The sequence below is a fragment of the Onychomys torridus genome, chromosome 3 (assembly GCF_903995425.1).
Source record: "Onychomys torridus chromosome 3, mOncTor1.1, whole genome shotgun sequence".
NCBI classification, from domain to species: domain Eukaryota; kingdom Metazoa; phylum Chordata; class Mammalia; order Rodentia; family Cricetidae; genus Onychomys; species Onychomys torridus.
Window position 1 is genome coordinate 13,941,731 of NC_050445.1, and position 19,573 is coordinate 13,961,303.

Here is a 19,573-nt window from a genome sequence, read left to right on the forward strand (position 1 = left end):
CTACTGCAAGTCTTTGTTCGGACATGGCCTCATTGCTTTAGAGCAAATATCCAGAAACAGAAGGGCTGTTTTGTTAGGCACCTGAGCATTTAACTGTACAAAGAACTGCCAAAGCCCTTGCAAAATGACTGTTTAAGTTCACGTTTTTGACAAGCGTGTTAAAGTTCTAGTTTTTTTTTTTTTTCTTGCCTTCTGGCAGCCTTTAATTCTAACCATCAAGTGGATGTGAAGGGGTATCTCATTGTGGTTTTTATTTGCGCTTTCTTGACCAGATACTGTTGCTGAACACCTCTCATGTGCTGTTTGTGTATCATTTTTTAGGGAACCGTATGCTTTTACTGTTTGTGTTTCATTTTTTTAGGGAACCATGTTTCAATTACTTTTTACTTTTTAAAGGAGGGGTGTTTCTTTAAAAACTCTCATTATTGAGTTGTCAAGGTACATTATGATTCTGGGTACAAACACCGAAAGAATGTGCCCAATACCCGTTTCTCCAGTTTCTTGGCTTAGATCAATTTGGTACCTTCCAACAAGTTTAAGTTTCATTAAATTAATTATTTTAAAAAATACTTCTCACCTTTTGTGTTCTAAGAACTCCACGTGTCCTGAAAACATTGCTGTGCTTGCCTGTAAGATCCTTACCACTATCATTGTTACCACCACACTGGGAGCAAACCCAGGATGCCTGCCACTGAGCTGCATTCTGAACCAAGTGACCATTTCACATGCTTTCTTCCTCCATCTGCCACTTCCCCAGTTGAGCTGTTTCAGCCTGTCGAGGTTTTATGCTCTATTTTATGACAACATTGGTTTTTGAGCATGGTTTGAAGTAAGAGTCAAAGTTATCGTTTTCCATAGACACCCACTTGTTTTAACACCATTTGCTGGACATAGTTTCCTTTCCCCACTGATTCTACTTAACACTTTTATCAAAAATTAAGTGGTGAGGGGTCTGAGGAGATGCCTCAGTGGACGCAGTGCTTGCCGGGCAAGGCTGAGGACCTGAGTGTGGGGCGTAGCAGCACACATTTGTAACAGAGCACTGAAGGAACAGGGATCAGGACAAGAGGATCCACAGTTTGCTGCTCAGGCAGTACTACCAATAAGTGACCTCCAGGTTCAAGGAAGAGACACTGACTCAAAAAACAAGCTGGAGAGCAGTAGAGGAAGACACCCAGCAGTGACCTCTGACCTTCCCACTAAAAGGTTTTAATTAGCATACAAAGTAATAGCTTTCAGTATGGCTGTATGTGCATCAGCATCTCTGCACTTAGATTGCTTTCACCCCTCATCCCCTTCTTGCTCCTCCTCCCACTTCCTCTTCCTGAGGAGTACTCAGTCTACCTCTATGTCATATGTGTGTTTACCTAATCTGGATTCTGCAGACAAAAGTGCAGTATCTTCTGAGTTTGTTTAATTTAACATGATGATCTTCAGTTCAACTGTTTTTCTATAAATGGCATAATTTCATTCTTCTTTGTGAATGAAAAAAACTCCACTGTAGGGGCTGGCAAGATGGCTTAGTGCAGTGGTCCTCACCCCTTCTAATGCTGTGACCCTTAATACAGTTCCTCATGTTGAGGTGACCCCAAGCAAAAGTTACTTTACAACTGAAATTTTTCTACTGTTATGAATTGTAATGTAAATATCTGACATGCAGGATATATGATATTTGACCCCTGTGAGAGGGTCATTCCATCCCCCAGGGCATTGTGACCCACCTGATGAGAATCCCTAACTTAGTGGGTAAAAGCACTTGCCACCAGGTCTAACCACCTCAGTTCGATCCCACATTGTAGAAGAAGAGAATATGGCGCATTGTGGCACGTATGCACCCACCAACCTTTTACAAACTAATAAACGTCATAAAAAGTTCACCGTGTAATGGACCATATTTTCTTTATTCATCCATCTGATCATTCATCCAAGATGGATGTTCAGGATGATTCATAGCTTGACTCTTGTGAACACAGTCACAAATAAAGATGAGTGTGCAGGTGCTATTCTCACGTATTTCTTCAAGACTGCATCCCAGGAGTGGGAGAGATGAATCATTTAGTTGTTCTATTCTTAGACTTCTGAGACATTTCCACACTGATTTCAATAAATCTGATCCTTTATCTCCTACCTTGTGCAAGAATTTTAAATGTAATTTCCTAGTGGTTAGCTGCTAGTCTATTATTTTTTACATTAATTTCGTATTTAGTGGCCTCATAAAATTCATTACCAGTTTTAGTAGTTGCCATAATGGTTTTAAGGCTGTATGTGCAATCAGATCTCATTTGCTTACAGAAACATTTTATGTTGTTTAATGTAAGATCAGGCATCCTAATCTTGTCCCCAGTCTTCAGTGGGAAGTGCTCAGCTTTCACCATGAAGGTTGCTTCTAGCAACGGCCTTACACTGCTGCCTTACCCAGCTGAGATGCCATAGGCTCCTTTGTGTTTCTCATTGGAAGAGAGTTTTTATTTGATAAGTAACAACTTTTGTCAAATGTTTGGATATAGCTATTGAAATGACTACATGGTTTGTTTTGGGGTTTTGTTGTTGTTTTTGTTTGAGTGGATGCCTCACTGTATGGCTCTGGCTGGCCTGAAATATCTCAGTATGGATTCCAGCTCAGGATTCCAGCTCCTCCTGCCTCAGTGTCCACTATGCTGGGATTATAGGCATGTATCAACAACAACTGGCTTTCTTTGCTTATTTGTCTTTTCTTTTTTTTTTTTTTTGAGTTGAGGATTGAAGCCAGGGCCTTGCGCTTGCTAGGCTCTACCATGGAGCTAAATCCCCAACTCGCTTATTTGTTTTTAATATGGCAAATTTTTTAAAATTTATTTTTGAGTGCCTAATTAACTGTGCATCTTGGAATAAATTCTCTGTAGTTATCAGGGTTATCCAATACAACACAAATACATTTATATGTACTTATATATAAACATTCATTATAAAATTTGTATTTGTTTGTTTATGAGACAGGGTTTCCTATATCTAAGACTGGCTGTGACTTCTCTATGCATGGGTAGATAACTTTCAATTCTTATCCTCCTGTCTCCATAGTGCTGGGACTACAGGTAGGTACAACAAGTCCAATTTTACACAGTTCTAGGGACCAAATCCAGAGCAAGCACTCTACTGACTGACCTAAATCCCCAGCCATGGAACTAACCTACAGACCTATGAAGGTTGTTGACAAGACCAAGGTCAGCTGGAGCAGTCAGCAAGCTGAAGACCTTTAGGGCCAATGATATACTCCAGTCAAAAGACAACAGACTCAAGATTCAGGAAGAGGGTTTCAGTTCAAACCCAGAAGGAGAGAATTTGATCTTACTTAGGGGAGGGTGTGAACCTTTCATGTATTTCGTCTACCCCTCAGCTCCTTTTGTCAGGACTAATAATAATAGGAATGTCAGTCTGCCTTACTGAGTCTACTCATTTATAAGTTAGCTTCAACCAAAAACAGACTCATGGAGAGAGCTTGAATGCCATCCAAAGAAATATCAAGGCTCACTGTGGCCAAGTTGAGTTGATGCAAAATTCACCACACTATCCAAATCAGGCTTTTTACATAACATTATTTTAAATGTTAATATTTAACAAGGATCGATGCACCTCAGTTCATGGGGTTTACTAGTTCCCAAGAGTCATTCTGTGATGGCTTGGTAAAAGTAAAGTATTTAAAATTATGTCTCATGAGGCAAATTAGAAAGTAGTTTCTTCTTTCAATATTTCACTAATAATTTGCATAACATTGGGATGATATCTTTTTTGTGTTTTCAAAGACTTTGTTAGAGAGAATATCAAAGGATGGAGGTTTAGTGGTGTAAAGATTTTTGATGGCAAAATCAATTGTGTTAATAGATACAGGAATATTAAAATTATCTATTTTATCTTTTGGGAGGTTTTGTAAATTGTATTGCAAAGTATTTGTTTATTTAATCAAAGTTTTCAAACATGATGAAATAATACGATATTTTGTTATATATTTGAAATATGCAGAATCTGACAATGGCAATATATGTTCTATCTCAGTCAAGTTAGATGCTTATAAGTGTAATTGTTCTTTCCAAAGAACTAGATTTCAGCTTTGTTAATTTTTTCTGTTGTTTGTAATTTTATGGATTTCTTCAGTAAGATGGCTGGCTATGTTTGCCTTTCTGTTTTAGGCTGAGTGCTGTTCTTACTCTAGCTTCCCACCATTCCTATGTTTATATACGATATTCCAACAAGATTTTCTGATATCTCAGATACATGATTATTTCTGTTCTCCTCAATGTTTTATTTTCTTTGTGGTAACAGTGCCAAGAGGCACAGATATAGACGGTATGGTGGTTTGAAGGAAATGGCCCCAAAGAGAGTGGCACTATTAGGAGGTATGGCCTTGTTGAAGTTAAGTGTGGTCTTTTTGGAGGACGTGTGTCAACTGTGGAGGCAGGCTTTGAGGTCTCATATATGCTCGAGCTGCATCCTGTGTCTCAGACCACTTACTGCTGCCTGCAAGTCAAGATGTGGGACTCCCAGTTCCATCACTATGTCTTCCTGCATGCTGCCATGCCCCACCATGCTGATAATGGACTAAACCTATGAACTGTAAGCCACCCCATTCAATGTTTTCCTTTACAAAAGTTGCCGTGGTCATGGTGTCTCTTTGCAGCAATATGAATGCTAAGACAGAAGTTGGTACCAGGGACCGAGGTGTTGCTGTGATAGGCCGATCATTTTTAACTTGAAGTAATATGGACTTTGGTGCTTTGGGTACCAAGGCAGTGGAGTGCTTCAAGCTCTGCTTGTTGGGCCACATTAGCAGGTGCATGGATGACAGTGGCGCTGAGAATGATTTGAACTGTAGGGGACTGACTCGAGAGGTTTTAGAGGAGAAGAATTTTAGTATGTTCCTTAGAGATCATCCTTGTGATATTTTGATAAATTGAGTGTCCTTTGCCCTATCTGAAGAGTCTGCCTGAGGCTCAAGTGAAGAGTTTGGATTAATTCCATTGGCCAAGGAAATCTCAAGACAGTCTCGTATAGATTATGTCGTGAGGATATCAGTGATGATAATCAAGATTCATGATGAAAAGCTGGGCAGGATAAATTACAAAATGTAAAATCTGAGGAGAAAAAGAGCACCGAGAGGCAGAATGGAGCTGAGTCCTGTGTTCAAGAAGATAAACCATAGAAAATGGAACAGAGGGAGTGATGACCTCAGAGCAAGATCCCGCCCAGCTAAGTTCCCAACGTGTGAAAAGGAATGAAAGAGAAGTTTAGGCAGGGTGGTTGTGGCACATGCCTTTAATCCCAGCACTCCAGAGGCAGAGACTGGCAGATCTCTGAGTTTGAGGGCAGCCTCAAACTAGTCTACAGAACAAGTTCCAGGTTAGCCAAGTGTAGTCAGTGAAGGAAACCATGGAAAACAGAAAGCTTATTAAGGTGGAATTGAATGAGGGGGCCATGTTCTATGCCCAGCAAGCTGCAGAACCTGGCAGCTTCAGCCATGAGGTTCTGGCTTTAGAGTCAAGGATAGAAGAAAGGATCTATGGAGTGTGCCTCCATGATTAAGAAAAGCCACTGAGGCCAGGCATGTGTCAAGAGTGTCCCTGAATAGAGGTCTAGAGAGGCCAGTGTGTGAAGCTGTGAAGTTGAAGCCTGGATTGCCTGGGAGACCCCACAATTTTGGTGATGCCAGAGTCCTAGGAACCTGCCAAGGAAAGCTGCTCACAGCGAGTAGAACCAGCCCAGGGGAAGGTGTGCTGCAGTGAACAAATCTGAAAGGAGTTGGAGATCTGAAGAGCACTTGGACATCAGACATGGAGATGCAGAGGTTGGAGTTCAGCCAGCTGGTTTCTGGTATTGCTTTGGTCCAGTATTTCTTCACTATCCTCTCTTGCCTACATTTTGGAATGGTAATGTATATCCTGTGCCATTATAGGTTGGAAGAATGTGATCTGTTTTGTTATTTTGATTTTATAGGGGATTGCAGTTAAGAGATTACATGAATCTCAGAAGAGACTTGAAACTTCAGATTTTAAATAAGTTTGAGACTGTTATAGTTTATGGGGACTTTTGAAGTTGGACTGAAGATATTTTTGCATTATGATATGGCTACAACCTTTTTGGGGCCAGGAAGTGAAATGTTGTGGTTTGAAAGAAAATGACCCTTAAAGGGAGAGGCACTATTAGGAGATGTGGCTTTGTTGGAGTAGGAACAGCCTTGTTGGAACTGTATCACTGTGGGGGTGGGCTTTTGGGTCTTATATATGCTCAAGCCATGCCCAGTGTCTGAGACTACTTCCTGTTGCCTGTGCAAGATGTAGGACCCTCAGCTCCCTCTCCAGCACATGTCTGTCTGCATGCTGCCATGATGATAATGGACTAAACCTCTGAAAATATAAGTTGCCACCTCAATGAAATGTTTTCCTTTATAAGAGTTGCCATGGTCATGGTGTCTCTTCACAGTAATAGAAACCCTAACTAAGACAGGCAGTGAATACACAGACTTCACTAAACTAATTTCAAGGGACTAAATTGACTGTGTTTACATTAATTCACCTATGTGGTTTGAATCACTCTATTTTATAACATATTAACCAGAGGCTATATTCAAATAGTTTAAGCCAATCTATTATTTGTGTTACTTTGCACTCCATCACCAACAATTCAGGGTTAAAGACAAACAAGGATGCCTGTTTGTGTGTGTATATGTTCCACTGTCAACTGATAGGTTTGTCTTATTCCAGGCCCCAGAGGTTCAGACCCTGACTGTGCCAGCAGCTCTGATCAAGCAAGAGACAGGAAGAGCAAAGTAAGCTTAAGATCATACCACAGAGGAAAAAGAGTATCACTTATCTTTTTCTGACAAAATTATACCCAAACAAAACAAGAAAATACAAAACAAAAACAAAGATAGAAATGATACAGCTAATTTTTATAAAGATGGGAAAAGCCAAGTTAGCAAGCACTTTATGTGAGAGAGCAGTATGGAGTTATGCAAGGTGTATTTCTTCAGTAGCAGCATACCCTAACAGTCCACACTTCCCCTCTGGCTTTTAAGTCTGTCATTTCATATTACCTCCAGTCATCCTTTGAGAGGTTGACAAGAATATTCATCTCCTCGTCTTCCTGCAGAAGGCGGTAGGCTGCACTCAAGTGGTGATTCTCCAGTACAGATCTGTCATTGTACAGGATAGCTGGATCTGACCTGGATGGAGAGACACACAAACTCCTTCAGATTGGGCATAGCTGAGATCCCTTCTGCTCACTATGACAAGTTTCGGTGTGCTGTCACTCTTTCCTGTTCTTAGAAATGATCTTGTCCCCGTTCCATTTGGGTCACCAACAGCTCAAACTAACATTAATCAGTATGTGGATGTGACATGTGTGACATTCAGCAGGAGCATGCCAAAACCTGCTTTATTTATAGTGAGACCTTAACTACCTGCACTCGTGGCAAAAGTGACTTTTAAAAATGTCAGTGTGTTAAACTTCCTTAGGATTTCTAGAATAACTTTAATTTTTAAATTTTTACATAATTCAATCAATATCCTAGTTAATTTACTTTAGTTGTAATTCTCTAAGTACTTATCACCTGGTGGTTACTATCTGCAAGTTGACTCTGTAACTTGATTTTAAGCTGTTTTTTCATAGAAATGCCACACATGGATAGTTGAAAGCAGAGAATATAATTTTTATATATCCCTAAAGACTATTCTATAGTTGAATGTTACCTAACATAGGACTGTGCATCATTTTAATATCTCCAGTTTAATTGAAGCTTGGATTATCAAAGCTCATTTACATGATATCTGGGGCTCTATGCAACCTGTGCCACACCCATGAGAAACAGGTAGAGTAGGCACAGAACATCATAAATAATGAGTGAACATTACAACAGCGAAGAAAGGAGGACCCCCTTTAGATCTAAATAAAATATGAGCAACAGCAGCAGGTGGTTTTTGAAATGCTGTGTGTTCAATGAAGCCGCCCAGGTTCCTGTCTTGTTTACAAGTCCATCTTTTCCAAATTCCAAACAGAACAACCACATAAGAGGAAAATGACTAGCACACATCTCACTGACATCTAAAACCCTTTCCCTGCCTCCTCGTGCCTGTTCTACACACGTTTCGACCACCTCACCGTGTCTGAATGTGGAAATTGTTGGTAGTTCCAGTATGTTCATAGTCATGGATGGCAGCCGAGAAGATTATTGCAAAGATCTCCAGCTCCGTCAGCCAGTTCTGGAAGAGAGAGTCACAGCAAGCAGATAATGGGTCTCTTGCTCAGACAGTTTCAGCATGCTGACAACATACCCACCCCACTGCCTTCTACCCTGCAGCTACTGACCACTGCCAAGCAAGTCCTCTTACATATCGCAGTAATGGGGCTTTGCCTCATTGAGAAGACCTCGGACTTGTAGTTCGAACACAATGTGCAAGGTTGGAAGAACTATTACTCTGATCTGACATTCCAGAAAGGCAGCAACAGTCAATATGAAGAACTTTAAAAAGTCCTCATCAAATATCCCTCCAACTTGAAAATAAAATTCTTATTTCTCTTTCCTTTCCTCTTCCTGTCCCTTCCCTTCCCCTGGAAAAAAATCCAACACAATATCTTCTCTGGTTTATTCAGACGTCATTAAATTTTTAACACAATAGCAAGCACTAATAGCAAAAAGCCTAATGCCTGATTGTGGGAGAAATGTCTCCACAAGTTGGGAGAGACACATATACAGAAATAAGACACATACACAGAAACAGATGTTTGGAGGGACTGATTTGATTCATACCCTTGGTTCAGTAGTTTGTCGAGTCTGTCCAGGGGCCAGCAGAATTAGCGACACTTGAGATACAATACAAATATAAGCAAATGCTCTGGCTCTACCTAACCCCACTGAATGAGAAACTGTTAGTTGTGGCTCAGCAATCTGTACTCTATCAAGTCTTCCAGATAGTTCTGATGCACGTCGGGGTTTAAGAGCCATTGTGCTGCTGGAAGTTCCCTTAACTGAGTCCCACTGCATGGACTCTGTGACTCACAGATACTTCCCATCCCTGTGTACCTGGGTACCTCTTGCTTACATCTCAGCAGCACATACAACATATGTGACAACTGCGAATCCACAGAGATTCTGTGGCCTGTCAGGTGAAAGTGCCCGCTGCCACACCTACAACAGGAGTTCAGGCTCTGAGACCCACAAGGGGAAGTCATTCATCCTCTGACCTACACACACACACACACACACACACACACACACACACACACACACACACACCAGCAGCAGCAGCAGCAGCAGCAGCAGCAGCAGCAGCAGCAGCAGCACATGTCCTGCTCCAAGTGAGTAAGTAAGTAAATGTAACAACTACACTATAGATGAGGAAAGATTGCAGGAAAACTGAAGCTGTCTTTCCAAGAATGGCAAGTACCCAGTCATCTCCTCACACAGGAAGGTTTAAGGAGCAACAGAACCTGTCTTGGGTGCTTTTTAAAAATGCTAATTTTTTCTTCGAAAGTTTCAGGCATTTATACAATACGTTTTGATTATATCCATCCACCAACACTTCCTCCTAATTCCCCCAGCTCCCTCCGCCTTGTTTCTCTCCCACTATTATGTCCCTGTTTTTGTCCTTGTTCTTTGTTTTTCTTTTAAATATTTATTTTTACTATATGTATACAGGTGTTTTGCCTGCATGCGTGTCTGTGCACTACATGCATGCACTGACCACAGAAGCCAGAAAAAGCCATCAGATCACCTGGAACTGGGGTCACAGAAATTGTGAGCCATCATATGGGAACTGAACTTAGGGCCTCTGGAGGAGCGGCTTGTGTTCTTAACCACTGAGGTTAGGCCCCCATGTCCTCTTTCTAAATGTAGAACCTCACATACCTTTCACATGTCCATAAAGGAACTCACTGTGCAGTTGTTATCCCCACTTTAAAAAGTGAGAAAATGAGACCACAGGAAACTCAGGATCCATCCAAAGTCACACGGTTGTTCATAGGACAAGCCATACAATCAATATGTTTCCAGAATTCTCATCTATCATCTGTAGGTTAAATTTCCTTTGTTGATAGTCTGTATTCATGTAATTTTGTGTAAACTTATGGATATATAACATTGTATGACATTTTTTCTTGATACTGTCCATATATATAGTATGTATTTTTCCCTTTTTTTTTTTTTTCTATAAAGGATCTCATAGACCATGCTATTCAAAACTAAGTATGTGGTCCAGTCTGGCCCTGAACTCACAGAAATCCCTTTTTTTTTTTTTTTTCTTAGACTCCTGGGTGATAGAATTACAGGCTTGCAACTCTGCATCTGGCTATTTTTGGTGTATTTTCTTCCCTAATACCATATTACTACTAATCTGCTTTTGAACCATTCCCTGTATATAAGTCTTGTTCTAGTCCTATACAAAGTCAATGTCATATTTTAAAATAAGACAGTAGATGGTAATCAGCACAGAACTTAAACAAATCTAAGTCATAGAACATTAGTAGTTTAAGCATCAGAAAAGCCTGCAAAAGAAGCATTCCTACATTACAAAGATTAGGAACACTTCCTTCCTGCCCAAACACACTAACAGCTATTCTTAGTTATCACGTAGCTTCTAATAAGCCCAAACAGCTCAGCATCAAACAGGCATACAGCAAAATCTAAACTGTACCTTTGAAACTCATTTTAAAACCCAAGTCTTGTGATGATCAGTGCGCATACTGGCTTGGGGATAAGAAAGGCAAAAAATGATATCTGGGGAAGGAAAAGGGAGGGCCTCCCAGAGAAGAGGCAGCCAAAACAAGCCTTGGTAATGGTGACTGGGAGATCATGGAGTGGAGGAGGGCATTTTCAGAAGCACTGTCCATCTTGAGTAATGAAATGTGTCCCTGGACTAAAGCAGGAATTAGGGCAGACTGGGGCTTCAAACATCAGGTATTAAAAGCCGGAGTGAGTGCGGAATGTAAACTGTCTCAACAGGCAGTGGTGTTTACATCCCAGAGAGGATCAGAGCCAGCCCAGCACTCCAGGAAGAACATTTGTCTGAATAGAGAGGAGGAATGAAAAGTTCTTCAGCACGCGTGAATACCATGGAGGTAGAAGCCATTGGACTCAGAACTCAATGTACTGTGTGTATGGACAAAAAGAAGTTATAGTCAAGAGAACAACGGATTACATATGGAATCTAAACACTGAGCCAGTAACCAAACACTTCCCAGAGGTATCAGATGGCATCGTTGGTAAAAGCAAAGATGGAGAAGGCAGAAGAAGCCATTGTGAGGAAAGTTGGGATTCATACTTTAATATGGCTCTAATTTCCTTGCATTTTCCAACTTAATTACTGTGACTGCTGAGGTTTTATGTCAAAATATAAGCAACCAGAAATTTAAGCTCCACAGGCATTTTGTTATAGGATTATCTGACTGTGTTTTCCTGTCTTCCAAATTGGTGTGTCACAGCTCATACACTGACAGAGCGGCTTTGACACCTGAAGGTGGTGTATTTTGGACTGTGACACCTGTGGCTCAGAAAAGCAAGCTGTGAGCTTGGGTGTGTGGGTGGGTGAGGGTAAGCATACACAACAGAGGAAATCTGAAGGAAATGGACATGGGTCATTGTCCACTGCTACAGGATACATTACTCGAAGTAAGCTGTGACTTTGCTGTGTGAATGGCAGTTTCTACTTCTACATTATTGTCCTTCAGGAATCACCACAAAAAGATACATGTATGCACAATACACACACACACACACACACACACACACACTCACACAGAGAGAGAGAGAGAATGGGTGGGTCATGGGAAGATGGTTGAGTAGATCAAGAGTTTGTCACACAAACATAAAGAACTGAGTTCCACTGCCAGCATCCATATGAAAAGCCAGGTGTGGTAGCTGTAATCTAAGCTCATACATATACATGCGCCTGTACAGGCACTTGTGCATATATGCATACACTGCAAATACCTGAGCACGGTACGTCATTGGCTGCTAGACCATTGATGCTAGTGATGACTTGTATTAGCATAAATGCCTCAGTGTTTTTCTTTAGAACTGATAAAGCTATTAGATTCATGTTTATATTGCACAGGATACTACACACAATAGGTACCAAAAATATGTTGACCAGAACTCAGAGCACTAGTCTGCCTCTGCTTTAATCTGTTCTATATTACTATCAAGTATACACACCTGAGAATTCCCAGGTACAAGGAGTTCTTTTTCACCAAAGATATTGTAGAATTATGGCCAAACACCTAAATACATGGTCACAGGAGTCAGACCTGGGAGACTAGAGAGATTGGTTCACTGTTTAAGAGTATTTTCCACTTGTGTAGAGGACCTACGTTCAGTGTCCAGCATGAGGACCCATGTTCAGTGCCCAGCATGAGGACCCAGGTTCAGTGCCCAGAATGAGAACTCAGGTTAATTCCTAGCATGAGGACCTAGGCTCAGGGCCCAGCATGAGGACCCAAGTTCAGTGCCCAGCACCCACATGGTAGGTCACAATTCTTTGTCACTCTGGTCCCCAGGAATCTGCAAACCTCTTCTGAAGTTCATGGGCACTAGGTGTATGTGTTGTATGTATATAAACATGCAGTTAAACATCCATACACAAACAACAACAACAAAAAATAAAACACATCTTACAAAACATGAAAGAAGTCGGGCCTGGGGCCAGTTTCCTATTCCACTGTATTAGTTTCCTGCAGCTACCATAACCAAATACCATAAAAACCCATTCTATAGGGATAGGAACAGTTTCCCTCAGCTGAGAACCACTGTGTTACAGGAAATTGTCCTCTATTGTACATGCCAAAGTATATTTGTATAGACATTTAAAAAGACAATTTGCAGTAATTCCTTGTATTAGCTTTCCATTACTGTGGTAGCGTGAATGTAATTGGCCTCCCATAATTTCATAGGGGGTGCGCTATTAAGAAGTGTGGCTTTGTTGGAGTGGGTGCAGCCTTGTTGGAGGAAGTGTGTCAGTGTGGGTGTGGATTTTGAGTTTACTGCTCTCAGGATACTGTCCAGTATTTCAGTTGACCGGTCTCCTGTTGCCTGCAAGATGTAGCAATCTCAGCTCCAGCACCATGTCTACCTGCGTGCCTTCATCCTCCCCATCACGGTGACAATGGACTGAACCTCTGAATGTAAACCACCCAATTAAATGTCTTCCTTTATAAGAGTTGCCGTGGTCATGGTGTCTCTCCACACACAGCAAGTGAAAACCTTAACTAAGACATGTACTATGACAAGTATGTGAGATAAATCATATTAAAGAGAAAGGCTGATTTGGACTCATGAAGGTTCCAGTCCATGACTGACTGACAGTTGTTTTGAAGGTGGTAACACATTATGAAGCAAGACAAGCTGTACACTTACACTCAGTGGAAGCCCAAAGGGCCAGGAAGGAAGAGGAGGGGAGTCCTGGGTCTCCTTCTTAAGGCACCAGTCCTATTTGTATGAGCTCTGCTTTTATTATCCCATTGCTTCTCAAAGTCCTCACCACCTCGTACCATCACCGTGGAGTCGTTTAACAAAGCACCCAGCTCATCCATAATAAGTGCTCAATAAACCTTTGAGTGTATGGTTTGAACTGAAACTCCTTGATGTGTTCGTCATTTTTATCACCTGTTCTGTTTCTATAGCTTTGTCAATAGTTTAGCATTAGTCAGATAAGAACTACCTTCTTGCTATATACTGTTCCTTTCCAAATCTACGTTTTCTAATACAGAAGAATATATATTTTATATGGAGTTCAGACTTATCAAGTTATACATTAAATTTTTTGGAACTGAATTAGTATTTATTGTTTTGAGGAAAATTTCCATCCATACAACATAAGAGTTTCCCATTTAAAACACAGCACTCCACTCACTGAAACATCGGTTTTGAGTATTATTGTTTCCTGTTTACAGTTTTGAAGTTGCTGATAGACAACCATACATTTTTTTTTAACTGCTGAGAATGTACTTTTTACATCATATGTATTCATTTCCAGTGCATGAAAAGCTCTTGCAAATTTTCTCACCATTTTATTCTTTTAAAATAGCATATTGCATTCCATGGGTTCTATAGAAAAATATTCAATAGTTATCTTAGTGTGTCAGTTCATGTCTTCATGAGTCTGTCTTAGTAGACACCTCTGCATCAGTCTAGGTCTTCATGGGTTTGTTTTGGTGTGGACAATTCTGTTTTACTCCATGTTTTCATGGGAATTATTATTTAGTATGGCTTCTGGTCTCAGTTTTTTTGGTAGAAACTCTTTAGTGTCATAAAATGAGTCCTCTCTGTAATATTTCTATAATTTTGAAATGGCTTCTTAAATGGTATTTTTCCAAAATGAGCCTTTTAACAAAAACTAAAATATGATCATAGATTTTGGGGAAATTCTACAATAATCTAGTAATAATATTTTCTAATTTGAAGGAAAGAGAATAGCATTTTTGATATTTTATTCATGGCCATCTTTAGATAAATTTTTTTCTTACATTTCAGACCAGAGGAAATCTGGACATAGAGACTCGATGTTTTATCACAGGTTATAATATCTATTAAGTAATTATGCAGGAATTTATATGTAGTATATCTAACTTCAAGGCTTACTCTTCCCACTGTATTCTAAATGTAATTCAGTGAGCTACTAGACTGAGCCAGTCAGTGGAAAAGACAAGTAAGTATGTTCTGGGTTGTGGCTGATTTGCCATGCCCAAACAATTTCTGTCTTGCTCTTCCTGTAAGTGGCCTGGAGGGAACTGTGAAAATGGATTGCCACTCTCTTAACCCAGAAAATCATGCAAGTCAAGAGCTCAAATCTTTGTTTTCACTTTAAAAACATGCATGAATCTTCCCAGGCCATCAAGTGTGTGCATATTCAAAATGCTACTGTCACCTGAAAGACGTCATTCTGAAGGTTTTGTGCATGCTATTTCCATGATTGGTTTGCTTAGTTTTTCTAAGAACTGATTTTAATATTTCCAAACTTTGTCAGTATTTCAAACTTTTAAAATGGCATATTACATTCCCTGTGATTTGTAGAAAAACACTCTGTGTCAGCCCACAGTTCAAGCATCACATACTGTTGGAGTCAGGAGCTGTGCTCAAGTCCACACAGTGGGGCTGGACTTGTGGTCACTGACCCAAAAATCAGTGCTCAATTTTTGTTGCATGTGCTTAAAAGAGCAGAGAGCACATTTTAGCTTTCAGGTTTAGTTGAAGATTCCCTAGTTACTGAATATATCCAGGTCAACAAGATGTGAGCAAAAATACTGTGTTCATGGTCAGATTAACCCATGCCACACTAAGATGAGCCTCACGGAGAAGGAACAAACTGTTCCTAAGACATAGGAGGAGCCATCACAGAAGAAAGAGATATCCCAGAGCAAACTGCAGAAACAAAATATATGGCATGGGGATAAACTCAGCACACAATAAATTCAAATAGAAGTAAAAAAAAATTCTATAGGTCTTTTGAAGTTAATCTCAATGAAAGCCATTTCATTTGTTTGTTCATTTGTTTTTGGTTTTTGTTTTACTTTGTTTTGCCACCATTGTCTATGAATATTAAAATTGATATCTTATATGAAAGTAATGAAGGCAACGGGGCTTGTGGAATGATTCAGTTGACCAAGGTGCTTCATGAAGAATCAGAAAATCTGAGTTCAACCCATGGCCTCCACAAGGTAGAAGGAGAGAACTGACCGCTACAAATTGTTCTCTGGCATCTAAATGTATCCTCCCCATACCCATACTCAATCAATCAATAAATAAAGAAACAACAATAAAAAAGTCAAGGGCACAATCAATTTAAACAAGCTAGTTAATCAAATGGATTAGATAAAAGACATCTAAAGCCATCTAAAGAACTGAAAAGCAGAACTATAATAATGATATTTCAAACTACTAGAAACCCTTAGCTATAAAAAATGTATAAGATATGAATAACCAGAAAAAGACCCAGCAGGTTAAGACAAATATGAGTTAAAGGAATGGTTGATGAATCTATTGAACATAATTTCAGAATAAGTGAATGTCATTGTTAACTGACTGTTGCTAAGGGTCAAGATAATATATATTTAGCTCTTGTAATATTCTTTAATTGGTCATTATCTATTTCATTGGACCCAAGAAGAAGTAGAACATCTTGGAGAACCCCAAGGCTCTCTACAGTGATCAGGGGGACACTTCAGAGTACTCTCCATAAAGATCAGGGGAGCACTCCAGAGAACCCCAAGGCTCTCCATGATGACTATGAGAACACTTTAGAATACCTCAAGCCTCTCTATAGGGATCAGGGGATACTGGAAGATAGGGAGTTCACAAGGTATTCATTCATACTGGATGCCTCCTCATCACATCTGGAACACCCTCCAACACAGACGAGAGTCTCTGCCTCTACTTACCGCTACTCCCGTCTTATAGAGGAGGTAATGCACAGTTTGTGTGACGTCGGCAGCATGCATCAAGTTGTGGTAAGGATTTTTGTGCTTGCTGTACCCCACTTCCAGGGCCTCCACAAATGAGACAAGTGCAGAAATGGGGATCTGAAAGAGAACAGTAAGCTTCATTCACTGAATGATAGACTTACCTTAAGACAAACATTAAGGTCCCCACCTTGCTCATTTTGGGGGCCGTTGTGGATCACACAAGGAAGCAACAATGTTTAACAGTTAATAAAATTCCCTGGCAAAACTATCAGATACATTGAAAGTCTTTAACACCAAGTCCCTGGTTGAAGAACAGTCAGTCTTACAAATTCCTCAGTTCAGGCAACCAAACTATACAGATTCATCTCAAAGACATTTTGTTTAAAATGTAAACCAGTGTTTTTTGATGTACACATAGGCAACCCCATTAATTATTGGTGACTACTAACGTTCTGTATTTCTTTGTAGTTTATCTGTTTTTAGTCTTTTCTTCCAATCCCAAGAAGGAAGAGATGCTACACAGGACCAATGTCATAAACCATGTTGAGGAACTTATAAATTCCACTGGGAATTACTGCAGTTTATGAAATTTTTAACGATTTGTAACATTTCACCTTCAGAAGAAGACTTTCCAAACTGCAAGTCACTAATAATAGATCATTGTGGGATAAAAGGAAATAGCCTATTCCTTTCTCATATACACTACTACACCGTGTTTCCCCATATTTCTAATGCATACAATGACCTCTTTCAAAGAACGTGGCTTTGAGGAAGTCACACCAGTGGCAGCTTACATCTGTCACATCACAATCATTTTCTAACTTAAGTTTTTTTGTGTCCTTTGTTTTCTCATGTTAAATATGCTGCAAAGTATATGTTCATTTTTCTCAAGTCATAAAGATGTGCACATTTTCTCAGAACCACCAGTCCATTGGGATAGTATTTTCAACTGATTGCTTTTTCAGCTCAAATATGTGTAATACACACAGCTTGCTCTCCTGTATAGCAGAGTAAAGAGCTGTAAATGTTACATACAATTAAGAGGACCTTCCAGATATTTATCATGCTAATTGTGAGATTATTGATACAGTTGAAGTAAAATCCCTAGTCCAAAGCTGGGGGTGAAGAAAAGGGTGTGTGTTCCTAGAGATTTCCTAACAGATTCAAAAGGAAATTCAACTATAATCACCACAGTGAGCCTCTTACATTCTAACCATTAGTGGATTCTTGAAATTTTAATTATGTTCATTAGTTATGGAATTCAGGAGGCAAGAGAAAGGAGGATTACTGCTAATCCAAAGCCAGCCAGGGTTACTTTGCAAGTTCCTTTCTTGTGAAACCAAAGTAAGTAGGTACATAAGGAAATGTATTCCAGAGGGCATAGATGAGCTTATTATCATTTTTCACAGGTAAGAACAAGGGATCTTGGGTCTTTGGGCTGCCCTGACAGTCTATGAGCAAGTGAGAAGCTAAGTAAAGGTGTTCACACAACTTTTGCTCCAAGAAAGGTGTCTCCAGTACCCATGGTTCCTTGCAGCTTCTGATGTAGGCACAATGAAGGACAAAGGACATTGCCATAAGTAATTTATGGTCATGAAGAAAGCATGTGCTTCAATACAGCCCTTAAGAAAGTGACAGCGACATACTCTGTCTAGAGATATCAACATTTGTATGTAAAACAACCTACAAGGTTCCAGAGATACATCACATTCATCTGATGAATTAAGTCTGAGGAAATAAACTGAACAGAGGTTCCCTTGAGGACCCGTCCTGATCTGAAAAGGCTGTGCAGGTTAGTGGCTGAGGGGCTGACCCTGGACATAATATATTCTCTTTATTTAAAGCAAAGAATTAATCTGAAGCATAGATGGCTAGGAAACACCAATGATCTGTCATGGATAAATGGGAGTTTTGTCTGAATGCAGCATGAGGTGAGGGGAAAAGTTATGGAAGTTGCTAAGCTCACTCTGTCTCCATTGCTACCTCTCTGCCAAGAGCGGTCAATAGTGCACATAATCGTGATGATGTGAGATGAAGTGCCCATTGGTGGGCAGCACCTATGGCAGACTCAGCTACTGCAGGCAATGCTTCTCAGAAGATAGGTCTCCATAGCACTTCTCCAGTCTGCTTTTTAGCAAGATCCACCAGTCAGCATATAAAGAAAAAGACTTCCAGAAGGAAGAAACTATAGCCCTATTGGAATGATGTCCACAGTTGCCCACAACAGTTTCCTATCTACTTAAAAAGGATTGATTCCCTAGGTCTTGACATAGACGTTATGTGAGGATAGAAAATTTTTTGCAGTTTATCTTTTTAACGAGGTACTGACCTTAAATCGGCTGATCAGGTCATAGCGTGTGAGTAATTCATAGAAAATGAATTTCAATGCATGATCTCCACTGGCCTCATTGAGCGAAAAGACGTCAAAGGACCACTTGTCCACATCCTGCAGGACAGCACAGGGAGAAAGCGCTATTAGTTCACATCACCTATGCAACTGCTAATCTATCCACATTTGAGTCTGCTGGTAGCCTACACTTGTCACTATATAGCTCAAAACTGAAGAACTCTCAGTAGCTTTCTAGTGTGGTAGCACAAGAATACTTACTGTTAATATAAAACAAAAACAAAAACAAAGAACTTTATTATCCAGCAGAAATATTGACAGACATCATGAGTGGTAAAGAGATAAGTAATTTATCAAACAATTCTTAGGTGGTATGACTAGTTACATTTTACAGATGAGAAAATGAATAGTTTCCTAATTCCTCAAAAGCCTATTAGAAGCACAAGCTTGGAACACATGTGGGATGAGGACACCTATGCCTTCCACGCTGATGCCCTCAGGCTCCTTCCTTCAAGACCATCAGCTAGCACTCTGAGGTCAAACCAGCTGGGGCACATCTCTAAATGCTCTCCAAGCCACTAACCTACTATGTAATGACATCCTCTGAGGCTAGAGTTGACACTGTGAAGTCATTTAAAAGTGTGCAGAAGCATGTATGATATAGAAGACAAAAATGGAATGCCACTTCAATATCCATGGCTAAGATGCAACCAAAGGGAAAACATTTACTTCAAGAACAGGAAAAGTGTTCTCTGGAGCCACAAATCTGGTGACAAAGTTCTCCTATTGCTCTAACACTTTGGTGAA

General features: G+C 40.1%; 1 protein-coding gene across 5 annotated transcripts in view; it reads right to left on the reverse strand.

Annotated features, from left to right (window-relative positions):
- The window catches only part of Pde1c (phosphodiesterase 1C), a 497,292-nt gene that overhangs the window by 73,785 nt on the left and 403,934 nt on the right, over positions 1 to 19,573 (reverse strand). For all 5 annotated transcript variants that reach the window (XM_036181396.1, XM_036181398.1, XM_036181400.1 and 2 more), the window contains 4 exons: positions 18,749 to 18,865; positions 16,396 to 16,536; positions 8,128 to 8,228; positions 7,064 to 7,192 (listed from right to left, as the gene is read on the reverse strand). In XM_036181396.1, coding sequence (XP_036037289.1) covers positions 7,064 to 7,192; positions 8,128 to 8,228; positions 16,396 to 16,536; positions 18,749 to 18,865 — 488 coding nt within the window. The remainder of the gene's footprint in view (positions 1 to 7,063; positions 7,193 to 8,127; positions 8,229 to 16,395; positions 16,537 to 18,748; positions 18,866 to 19,573) is intronic.